This window comes from Balaenoptera physalus (genome assembly GCF_965194825.1).
Source record: "Balaenoptera physalus genome assembly, chromosome: X".
NCBI lineage: Eukaryota > Metazoa > Chordata > Mammalia > Artiodactyla > Balaenopteridae > Balaenoptera > Balaenoptera physalus.
In genome coordinates this window covers 56080809-56094108 of record NC_138903.1, presented here as the reverse complement: position 1 = coordinate 56094108, position 13300 = coordinate 56080809, and the positions used below count along the sequence as shown (strand labels likewise).

Genomic DNA, 13300 nt, shown 5'->3' with positions numbered 1-13300 from the left:
AACCCAAAACAATTAAGAAAATGGTAATAGGGACATACATATCAATAATTACCTTAAATGTAGATGGATTAAATGCTCCAACCAAAAGACATAGACTGGCTAAATGAATACAAAAACAAGACCCATATAAATGCTGTCTACAAGTGACTGACTTCAGACCTAGGGACACATACAGACTAAAAACGAGGGGATGGAAAAAGATATTCCATGCAAATGGAAATCAAAATAAGTTGGAGTAGCAATAGTCATATCAGACAAAGTACACTCTGAAATAAAGACTACTACAAGAGACAAGGAAGGACGCTAGATAATGATCAAGGGATCAATCCAAGAAGAAGATATAACAATTGGAAATATTTATACACCCAACATAGGAGCAGCTCAATACATAAGGCAAATGCTAACAACCATAAAAGGGGAAATCGACAGTAACCCAATAATAGTAGGGGACTTTAACACCCGACTTTCACCAATGGACAGATCAACCAAAATGAAATTAATAAGGAATCACAAGCATTAAATAATACATTTAACAAGATGGATTTAATTGATATTTATAGGACATTCCACCCCAAAACAACAGAATACACTTTCTTCTCAACTGCTCATTGAATGTTCTCCAGGATAGATGATATCTTGGGTCACAAATCAAGCCCTGTTAAATTTCAGAAAATTAAACTCATATCAAGTATCTTTTCTGACCACAACTCTATGAGACTAGATATAAATTACAGGAAAAAATGTGTAAAAATTACGAACACATGGAGGCTAAACAATACACTACTTAATAACAAAGAGATCGCTGAAAAAATCAAAGAGGAAATCAAAAAATACCTAGAAGCAAATGACAATGAAAACAAAACGACCCAAAACCTATGGATGCAGCAAAAGCAGTTCTAAGACGGAATTTTATAGCAATACAATCCTACCTTAAGAAACAAGAAAAATAAACAACCTAACCTTACACTTAAAGCAATTAGAGAAAGAAGAACAAAAAAAAAAACCCAAAAATTAGGAGAAGGAAAGAAATCATAAAGATCAGATCAGAAATAAATGAAAAAGTAGTGAAGGAAATGATAGCAAAGATCAATAAAACTAAAAGCTGGTTCTTTGAGAAGATAAACAAAATTGATAAACCATTAGCCAGACTCATCAAGAAAAAAAGGGAGAGGACTCAAATCAATAGAAGTAGAAATGAAAAAGGACAAGTAACAACTGACACTGCAGAAATACAAAGGATCATGAGAGATTACTACAAGCAACTATATGCCAATAAAATGGACAATCTGGAAGAAATGGAGAAATTCTTAGACAAGCACAGCCTTCCGAGACTGAACCAAGAAGAAATAGAAAATATAAACAGACCAATCACAAGCACTGAAATTGAAACCATGATTAAAAATCTTCCAACAAAGTCCAAGACCAGATAGCTTCAAAGGCGAATTCTATCAAATATTTAGAGAAGGACTAACACCTATCCTTCTCAAATTCTTCCAAACTATAGCAGAGGGAGGAACACTCCCAAACTCATTCTACGAGGCCACCATCACCCTGATACAAAACCTGACAAAGATACCACACACACACACACAAAAAATACAGGCCAATATCGCTGATGAACATAGATGCAAAAATCCTCAACAAAATACTAGCAAACAGAATTAAACAGCACATTAAAGGGATCATACACCATGAACAACTGGGGTTTATCCTGGGAATGCAGGATTCTTCAGTATATGCAAATCAATCAATGTGATACACCATATTAACAAACTGAAGGATAAAAGTCATATGATCATCCCCATAGATGCAGAAAAATCTTTGACTAAGATCAACATCCATTTATGATAAAAACCCTCCAGAAAGTAGGCATACAGGGAACTTACCTCACCAAAATAAAGGCCATATATAACAAGCACACAGCCAACATCATTCGCAATGGTGAAAAATTGAAACCATTTTGACTAAGATCAGGAACGAGACAAGGTTGCCCACTCTCACCACTATTATTCAACATAGTTTTGGAAGTTTTAGCCACAGCAATCAGAGAGGAAAAAGAAATAAAAGGAATCCAAATCGGAAAAGAAGAGATAAAACTGTCACTGTTTGCAGATGACATGATACTGTACATAGAGTATCCTAAAAATGCCACCAGAAAACTACAAGAGCTGATCAATGATTTGGTAAAGTAGCAGGATGTAAAATGGAGAGATATACCATGTTCTTGGATTGGAAGAATCAACATTGTGAAAATGACTATACTACCCAAAGCAATCTACAGAGTCAATGCAATCCCTATCAAACTACCAAAGGCATTTTTCACAGAACTAGAAAAAATTTTTTCACAATTTGTATGGAAACACACAAGACTCCGAATAGCCAAAGCAATATTGAGAAAGAAAAACCAAGCTGGAGGAATCAGGCTCCCTGACTTCAGACTATATTACAAAGCTACAGTAATCAAGACAGTATGGTACAGGCACAAAAGCAGAAATATAGATCAATGGAAGAGGATAGAAAGCCCAGAGATAAACCCACGGACATACGGTCACCTTATCTTTGACAAAGGAGACAAGAATATACAGTGGAGAAAAGACAGCCTCTTCAATAAGTGGTGCTGGTAAAACTGGACAGCTACATGTAAAAGAATCAAATTAGAACACTCCTTATCACCATACACAAAAGTAAACTCAAAATGGATTAAAGACCTAAACGTAAGGCCAGACACTATAAAAGTCTTAGAGGAAAACATAGGCATAACACTCTGTGACATACATCGCAGCAGATCCTTTCTGATCCACTTCCTAGAGAAATGGAAATAAAAATAAAAATAAACAAATGAGACCTAATGAAACTTAAATGCTTTTGCACAGCAAAGGAAACTATAAACAAGATGAAAAGACAACCCTCAGAATGGGAGAAAATATTTGCAAATGAAACAACTGACAAAGGATGAATCTCCAAAATATACAAGCAACTCATGCAGCTCAACAGCAAAAAAACAAAACAACCCAATCTAAAAATGTGTAGAAGACCTAAATAGACATTTCTCCAAAGAAGATATACAGATTGCCAACAAACACATGAAAGGATGCTCAACATCACTAATCATTAGAGAAATGCAAATCAAAACTACAATGAGATATCACCTCACAACAGTCAGAATGGCCATCATCAAAAATCTACAAACAATAAATGCTGGAGAGGGTGTGGAGAAAAGGGAACCCTCTTGCACTGTTGGTGGGAATGTAAATTGATACAGCCACTATGGAGAACAGTATGGAGGTTCCTTAAAAAAACTAAAACTAGAACTATCATATGACCCAGCAATCCCACTACTGAGCATATACCTTGAGAAAACCATAATTCAAAAATTGTCATATACCACAATGTTCATTGCAGCACTATTTACAAAAACCAGGACATGGTATCAACCTAACTATCCATCGATAGATGAATAGATAAAGACGATGTGGCACATATATAGAATAGAATAATACTCAGTCATAAAAAGAAACGAAATTGAGATATTTGCAGTGAGGTGGATGGACATAGAGACTGTCATACAGTGTGAAATAAGTCAGAAAGAGAAAAACAAATACCATATGCTAACAAATATATATGGAATTAACAAAAATGGTTCTGAACCACTTAGGGGCAGGAGAGGAATAAAGACACAGACCTAGAGAATGGACTTGAGGACATGGGGAGGTAGATGGGTAACCTGGGTGAAGTGAGAGAGTAGCATGGACATTTATACACTACCAAATGTAAAATATATAGCTAGTGGGAAGCAGCTGCATAGCACAGGGAGATCAGCTCGGTGCTTTGTGTCCCCCTGGAGTGGTTGGATAGGGAGGGTGGGAGGGAGATGCAAGTGGGAGTGGATATGGGGATATATGTATACATATAGCTGATTCAACTTGTTATACAACAGCAACTAACACAACATTGTAAAGCAATTATACTCCAATAAACATGTTAAAAAAAATCAATGAAACCAAAAGTGGTTCTTCAAAATGGTCAACAAAATTGAAAAATCTTTAGTTAGATGGAGTAAGAAAAAAGTACAGGAGACTCAAATTACTAAAATCAGAAATGAAATTGGGGACGTTACTACTGATTCTACAGAAGTAAAGAAAAAAACGTTTATAAGAGATTATATAAAAAATTATAAGAAATATTATTGAAAAGATTATAATCTTTGTAAACCAACAAATTGGAAAACCTAGATAAAATAGACAATTCCTAAAACAGAAAACCAACCAAGACTTAATCATAATGTAATAGAAAATCTGAAAGACCTATAAAAAGATTGAATCAGTCATCAAAAATCTGGGAACTAAGAAAAGCCCTGGACCTGATGGCTTTACTCGTGAATTCTACTAAACATTTAAAGAACTAATACCAATTCTCAAATGTTCCCAAAAAAATTGTAGAGGAGGGAATACTTCCTAAATCATTCTATGAGGTCAGCATTACACTGATATCAAAGCCAGGCAAAGATATTACAAGAAAACCACACACCAATATTACTTATGAACACTGATGTAAAAATCCTCAATGAAATACTAGTAAAACAAATTCAGCCACATATTATAAAGATAACACTGTAAAGTAATTATACTCCAATAAAGATGTTAAAAAAATAGATAAAAATACATTCAATTCTAAAAAAAGCAAAAAAAAAAAATTACACACCATGACTAAGTCGGTTTTATTCCTGGAATGCAGGAATGTTTCAACATATAAAAATTAATCAATGTAATATACTATGTTAACAAAATGAAGGGAAATAATGATCATGTTGATTGATGCAGAAAAAACACTGGACAAAATTCAACACCTTTTAATAATTAAAAAAAAAAATCCAGAAACTAGGAATAGAAGTAGTCTACTTCTACATAATAAAAGCCATATATGAAAAACCCACAGGAAACATCATACTTGATGTTGAAAGACTAAAAAGTTTTCCTCTGAGATCAGGAAAAAGCAAGGATGCCTGCTTTTACCACTTGTATTCAACATATTACTGGGACTTCTAGCCAGATCAATTAGTCAAGAAAAAGAAATAAAAGATATCCAAATTGGAGATGAAGAAGTAAAATTATCTCTGTTTGCAGATGATAAGACATTTATCATACTTATTTAGAAAATCTTAAAGTGTCCAAAAAAAAACTGTTAGAATTAATGAATTAGGCAAAGTAGTAGGATACAAAATCAACACACAAAAGTCAGTTGCACTAACATTGAAAAATCTGAAAAAGAAATTACAAAAGCAATTCCATTTATAATACCATGAAAAAGAATAAAATACTTAGAATTTATTTAACCAAGTTGTGAAAAACTTGTAGAATGAAAACTACAAAACATTGCTGAAATAAAATAGACATAAAAAATGGAAACACATTGCATGTTCATAGATCAGAAGACAATATTGTTAAAATGTCAATATTACCTATAGATTCAGTGAAATTTCTATCAAAATCTCAATGATGATTTTGAAGAAGTGGAAAAACCCTTTCTAAAATTCATATGTAATCTCAAGGGACTCCAAATAGCAAAATAATCTTGGGGGAAAAAGAACAAACTAGAAAACATCACATTTCCTGCTCTTAAAACTTACTACAGAGCTATGGTAATTAAAACAGTGTGATACTGGCATAAAGACAGACATATAGACCAATGGAATAGTATAGAGAGCCCAGAAATAAACCCTGTCAGATATGAGGATAGTCTTTTAAACAAATGGTGCTGGGAAAACTGGATTTCGATATGCAAAAGAATGAAGTTGAACCCTTACCTAACACCATATGCAAAAATTAAATAAAAGTAGATCAAAGATCTAAATATACCTAAAACAATACAACTCTTGTCAGTAAACATAGGGCAAAATATTCAGGACACTGGATTTGGCAATGATTTCTTGGCTATGACACCAAAGACACAGGTAACTAAAAAAAATAAACATATTGTATTTCATTAAAAAAATTTTTAAGTGTGCATCAAAAGACACTACAAACAGAGTGAAAAGGCAGCACACAGAATGGGAGAAAATATTTGCAAATCATACATCTGACAGGGGATTAATATCCAGAATATATAGAGAACTCCTAAAACTCAACAACAAAAAAATAATCCAACTAAAGGTGCGCAACGGACTTGAATAGACATTTTTCCAAAGAAGATATACAAACGGCCAATGGGCACATGGAAAGATGCTCAACGTCACTAATCATCAGTGAAATGCAAATCAAAACTACAATAAGCCAACTCCTCACACCCATTAGGATGGATACTATGAAAAAAATCAGAAAATAAGTGTTGCCAAGGATGTGTAGAAATTGGAACACTTATGCACTGTTGGTGGGATTGTAAAACGGTGCAGTCACTGTGGAAAACAGCATCGTGGTTCTTCAAAAAATTAAAACTAGAATTACCATAAGAGCCAGCAATTCCATTTCTGTGTATATACCCAAAGTAATTGAAAGCATGTCTCAAAGAGACATTTGTACACCCATATTCATAGCAACATTATTCCAAACAGCTAAAATGTGGAAGCAAACCAAGTGTCCATTGATAGATGTGTGGATAAGCAAAACTACAATGGAAATTCTGCAAATACTACAACATGGATGGACCTTGAGGACATTATTCTAAGTGAAATGTCAGTCACAAAAAGACAAATATTGTAAAATTCCACTTATATGAGGTACTTAAGGTAGTCAAAATCAGAGACAGAAAGTAGAATGGTGGTTGCCAAGCACTGGGGGGAGGGAAGAATGGGTAGCTATTTTTTAATGACTATAGTGCTTCAATTTTACAAGATGAAAAGAGTTATGGAGATGGATGGTGGTGATGGCTGTGCAATGCTATGAATGCATTTAATACCATTGAACAGTGTATTTTAAAATGGTTAAGATGGCAAATTTTATGTTATGCATATTTTACCACAATAAAATATTGAAGAAAAACAAGGGCTGGGGACAAATACTGAATACCAGCTAATGATAGCTCCTTACTACTCGCCACCCACCCTCTTTCCCAAACCCAGGTGGGTTTCTGCTCCTTATATCTCCCTATCCAGCTAATGAAACAGCAATTGTCCATGTTCAGATCTCCTAAAATCAACTGGCACACACCTATCCCCAGAATATGGTCCATTACATTATTTCATTTTCAAAGTTTTCTCCCATCTGATCTATATTATTTCCTGCTCTACTAAGTGACTAAGCCACACCCAACCTTCCTATAGTATTTCAGTGCTATACTGTGCTTTAGGCCTTCTAGATACCTTCTCTAAGGTCAGGCCCTAAGCTTTGTTCCACATCCCTCACCATAGCAAGCATGTGTGCATGTCATGCCAATCTGCTCCTGGTCCTGTATTGCCAAGAACATGAACAGTCTTACTGCCTTATATAGCCCTTCAGAAATACACCTAGAGAATAACGTTTAAAAGTGTGATCTGTACAACACTGCTATCAGAAGATGTTCAATGAAAAAAAGGTTTCAGTAGTAAAGTAAATATAAGAAATGCTATATACTCTGCTCCCATCTTGGAGATTCATGATGAACAAAAATAAATCCAAGGCTCTGGGAAGCCCTGCATCAAAGAACACTATTTGACTGTTTAACTTAGTGTTTTGCAGACACATTCAGACCTATAATCCTTTCTCACAAAACACTCATCTCTTGGGACTCACTTTGGGAAATGTTGGTCTAGAGTGTGTTTCTGAGCTGTCATCAGCCTCCAGTTTCTAAGCCCTTCCCAATTCTCTGGCTCTAGTCAATTAAATTCACAAGTTAAGGATTCCTCACCCAGGATTCCAAGATGCTTATCTTCCTCCAGCTGCACCTTTTCCTGGAATGTCTCATCTTGGAAGGCTTCATATCGAACTTTCCAGTAAGTACCCCCGATTCGACTGGAGCTCTTCTGGAAGAATTTATCTGAGCCACTGGCATATAAGGAGGCAAATTTCAAATGATTTAGCAATGTGTCAAATAGGTTTCCATCTCACCCTTTTTCTCATCAAGTTATGGATCTTTGTGATTAGGAAGGACCTCAGAGATCATCCAGGTTAACTTCCACCCACTGAAGGTATCTCCTCTGGTGACAACACAAATTAACAATACACAGCTTCTGCTTGAGCCTTTCCAAGATCAGGGAACTCATTTTCAGAGAAAGCAATTCCTTTTACTGTTGTATAGAAATAGGCTGAAATCTTCTTGCTTGTAAGTTCTAGACACTGGGATCAGTTTTGTGCTCCAGAGTTAAGTAGTCTTACATCTGTCCTTAATAATCCTCAGGTACTCAAGATCCTTTCTTCCCTTAATCAATAATATCTTTCTTTCAAAAATGAAAACCCAGTAACTTAGCAAGACCAGCTGCAGATTCTTAGAAGCTATGCTGACACCTAAGTGCCTACTTTCCTATGTTTTCTGCAGATTCATTCCATTATTTCCTACTGGAAGAATAAACATGATTGGGTGTCCTAGGATATTTCTCCATAAACTCTCTTAGTCATCTATCAAGTGCCTCTTTTGAAAAACCTTGAATCACTGATAGACCAGTGAGTCAGTATAACTTAAGGCCTAGCAACTGATTAGGGCACTAACCTTCTACTCTATCTTGCCCACATCTGAGTCATGAGAATTTGGAGAAATTCCTCCAAAAGGATGAGCATGGAATGGCCACAGGCAGGTTGCTTCCCCTCTTCCTACACTTCTCAGAGTGCATTTTACACTTCAGCTTAAATGTCTCCTTCAGACTATGGTAAAGAAAGGAAGGAGCAAAGAGGTAAATAACTAGTAAATTAGAGTTGGAGAAATGCCATTTTGAATGATCTGGTCCCACCTGGGCCTTCTTTTCTGCTTGGACTCTTTGCTGGGAATATGACATAACCATACAAAAAGCTTTATAGCTCCCCAAGAGCAAGCACTTCTGGGGGCCACAAGAATTTGTCTATCAGTTGTGCCATGTAACTTCAGACAAACAATGATTGTGATCCCCAAGTGAAGTGAGAGATTTCTGAGAGGGAGTAATCGGTGTTTGTGGTTGGGCCCAGGAGTAGGGAGAGGGAATACACTACCTCTTACCTGCCTGGCTCCCTCAAATTCTTCCCCGTGCTCCCATCATGCCCCATTGGGCCGTAGTCCCATTGAATCTCATGGGCCTCAATGAAGTACTGCCGGACTTTGCCTGTGAGTAGGTTCATGGGAGGTGTCATGGAGCAAGACTTGATCTTGTAGAGTGCTTGCATGCCATCTGCAGGAAGAATATCATGGCTAGCTCCATTCCACCCAAAACATCTTCTACCCAGGTGACTCAGCTTTCTCCTTCTCCTAATGTTTCCCCCTTCCACCTTCCACTGGGCTCTTTACCCCTGCCTCCAAATGGGCTACTTTCTCTCATTCCTAAAGAGCCTAGCTGGGAGAGAGGGAGCCCATGTGGGAATTCAAATATCTCCACCTGCTCACCACCACTGACTCATTTACCAGATCCTTGCTCTTGCCTCTGCAAAATGCTTACATTGTAGCAACATCACAGAGCTTGAAGTCAAAATACCTGAGTTCAAGTCCAAGACTTATCCTTATCTATAGAATCTTAGGCAAGTCACTTCCTAGACCTGAGCTTAACCCCTGATTTGTAAATGGGGAGAATAGGGAAATCTACCACACTAGGCCCATGGGAGCATCAAATTTTAAAAAGAGGAGTAAGTTATTTGTAAAGTGGGAAGCTCCCAAAGTAATGGAACATCATCTACACATGAAGAAGAAGCTTCACACTTGGGGCTGTCAGGAAAATTTAGATTCTAAGTAGTGTTTCCAAATGTGGAAGATGTTACATTGAGGCATAATGGTAATGGATGATACTGTGTTATATTTGCTTGGCTAATTATAGAGGTCATTCAGGTACATTATCTCATTTGAATCTCACAACATCCCAAGGAGATTTGAAATTTGAAATCAGAAATCCGAGGTATGAAGAAGGAGGAGATAAGGATATTCATTTTCGTTGAATGTGTACTATATGCCAGACCCTGTGTCAGGTGATTTACATATGTTATCTTCTTCAATCCTCATAACTAGCCTATGAAGCAGACTTTTAATGTCCCCTTTTGAAGATTAAGAAAATTAAGGATCAGAGAGGTTAAGTAAATTGCCCAAGATTACATAACTAGTCAGAGGTAGAGTTGAAATTTAAGCGCCTATCTTTTAACTGCAAATTTGAGTACTCCTTTTCTTCTCTTGTATCCACGATCTTGGTCTCATCATTCCCGCGTCTCTAAGATTCAAAATCCCATTATCTCTCTGAAACCTCATTACAACTTTATGTGGTAGGAATAATTATTGCAATCCTCATGAGGAAACAGAGACTCAAAAAAGTGATATGTCTTATCAAAGGTAACTAACTGGTGGAACCAGGTTTTGAATCCAGGCTTGTCTGGCTCTAAGGCTTATGTTTGTTTCACTATTGCACTGCATCCCTAACCTCCATCCACATTCATACTCTCTTACTCAGGTACATTTGGTACTGAGGGCAGACCCTGGACAATGGAACATGAATACCTGGCTCCTATTAGGTCAAACTTACCATTCCAGAATCAATATCCCACCAGTCTATAATTCCTCACCTACTCAAATCCGCTTTCACATACTCACATATCACTTTCATGACATTCACTTGATTTACCATACTTCAAATAATTCTAGAAAGTGAAAGCTGAAGAAGATCTTAGAAACTATTTAAACCCAATCCCCATTTTATATATATATATATATATATATATATATATATATATATATATATGGCAAATGAAGCATAGGAGTGGGAAGGGACTTTTCCAAAGTCACACAGTGATTTCTTCAGTTTTCCACAGAGCTGAGACAACTTGAACCTTCTAATCACCTACCTAATGCTCTTTCCATTGTCTCATAGGTTCCTCTGCTCCTCTGATGTTCCTCACTGCACAGGGCCATTACCTCAACCATTCTCCTTCTAAAAACCAAACCTTCTAAACCTATTGCTGTTGGATTCTAACTAGAGTGTCACTACTTGCCCACAATACTCCATGATCTCCTGAAGAAGCCTTACTCTTCTTTAGTCCTTCACTCCCTGTTCAATCAGCAGCAAATACTATCAGGTCTTAATTCCTTAGAATTCTGAGCAAAAAAAAGGCAGCTTAAAAGTTCACTCATCCATTCCTATACCATCTTATGTTAGCGATGGGGAAGATGAAACTCAGAGAGCAATGCCCCATGTCACCTTGCAATTTAATGGCTGAGCCAGGAAAGAACCTGGAACCCCAGAATTCTAGTCTAATGTTTGATCATTTATATCCAACTATCTCACCTGAAAGACCAATCTTATGTCTCCAGGCCAGAAACCCAGCCTCCTGATAACCATCACTGCCACCTACGTCCTGTATCTGAAAGATCAGAGATGTTGGATCTCACCTTGCAAGTGACTATTCACTTGACAGCTAATTAACCAGGTGCCAGGTTCCTGGGGCACCATCTCAGCAGTCACAAAAGTGGCTGGAAATATATGAGCCACATCAGTTCGGTGGCCTCGGATGGTCAGCATCTGTCCATGGAAGAAAGCTGTGTGGACATCTACCTCATTGCCCATGCCAAACAAGTGCCAGGCCACACGTTTCTGTGTACACATGCTCAGATCTGGTAAGTTTCCAAAGACAAAGCCATTGATTGCTGCAAAAGAAAATATCAGAGTTAGGAAAGGACAGCCCAATGAGAGAGGCCTTACCATCTGACAATAATAATAGATAACATTTAGATGAGGATTCAAAGAGCCCACTGTGCTGACCATATGTATTATATTATATAAATCTTACAAACATCCCTGGGAAATAGGCAGAATTCACTGTTATTGTGGAAAAAATGTGAAAATCAAGGCTCAGAGAGCTAAAGTTACTTCTCTCCCAAGACCACAAATCTATTATGTGGTAGAGCCAGGATTCCAACCCGGCAATCTGAGGAAGCTTTCTAAGAAATGGAGTTTATTTTATAAACTTTCTTTCCATCTAAGACAATTTCCTTCTGAAATTTCCACAGGACAGTTGTCAAGTTAGCTAACTAATTATCATAGTTATTACAAGCAATTGGTATAAAACTAAGAGAAATTTGAGCTGTCCAAGCCATCCTTTGCATCTTTCCTCTGCGTTTTCACCTCCCCTTGGGACTCTCTCATTTTGATCCCACCTCTGTCACCAAGTAAATCACTCCCATAAATAAACGAAAGCAAAATCACTTACTTTCATTTCTAAAATCAGTTCTCTGTCCATGCCTCAGGCTTTCATGCCTTTAGTTTGTTTTAAATTTAATTAAGATGGTCAACTCCCTTATGGGAAGACATTTATCTTCTCTACAAAATGTGTAATTTTCACAGTTTGCATCCTTTTTAGAACAAAGAAATGTTAACTAGTTATATCAGTAGGCAATCCTCACCAAAGTGACTTGAGCATATAGTATATGACTTTGGAGTTTAGAAAGCAGGGTACCTAATGGCAAGAGCATAGCCTACGCAGTCAGACATATCAGGGTTGGAATTTTAGCTGTGCCATTTATTTTCTGTGTAAGCCTAGAGCCTCGGTTTCCTCATGAGTGAAACAGGGGAAAACCACCTACTACTCACGGTCCTTGTGAGAATTAAAACGAACCAGGTATGTGAAAACATCCACCAAATGCTAGGCCCAGTGGAGACCCTCCATCAATGTTCACTGTCATAGTGTGGCCACATACTCCCAGCTTACCGTGCATCTTATTGCTCTCCTGAAAGGTCTCATCTTCTATGTCCACTGAGGCAGGGTCTGAGCAGTAAGTGGCAATGTTCTCATTGATATGCCAGCTAAGGTTCTCATCTATCACACTAAAGAGCAGGAAGAAATCATTGTCCACGTCCTGCCGCTGAGGAGGGAAGTTCCCATCCAGGGTTCCTAGGGAAAGTAAGAAAAGAGCCTTTAAGAACCTTCTTTCTTTAGCAACAGTAAGCTGTAAGGGGTACTCATAAGAAAAGAATAGAAATAGAGGGGCCTTAAGAGTCTATCAGCAACAGAAAAGTAGGTAGAGACTTCTGCTGCTAATTACTATTTCTAAATTCCCCACATGAAACCACCAATTCAGTTGAGCCTAGGACTTGAAGGTGAGGTACATAGGATCTAGAATAATTCCTTCCCACCATCCCTGCCTATGTCTTCAACTCAGGGCTTTGATCTAACCACACTCCTGTAACACACAGGTCTTCAGGCCTGACTACACCTTAAACATACCATATTTCAAA

The 13300-nt window shown here is 37.3% G+C and overlaps 1 protein-coding gene across 7 annotated transcripts in view; it reads right to left on the bottom strand.

Moving 5' to 3' along the window:
• HEPH (hephaestin) overlaps positions 1-13300 on the bottom strand; it is an 80502-nt gene that overhangs the window by 55481 nt on the left and 11721 nt on the right. For all 7 annotated transcript variants that reach the window (XM_082444915.1, XM_082444917.1, XM_082444918.1 and 4 more), the window contains 4 exons: positions 12774-12956; positions 11458-11712; positions 9097-9265; positions 7819-7955 (listed from right to left, as the gene is read on the bottom strand). In XM_082444915.1, the coding sequence (XP_082301041.1) occupies positions 7819-7955; positions 9097-9265; positions 11458-11712; positions 12774-12956 (744 nt within the window). The remainder of the gene's footprint in view (positions 1-7818; positions 7956-9096; positions 9266-11457; positions 11713-12773; positions 12957-13300) is intronic.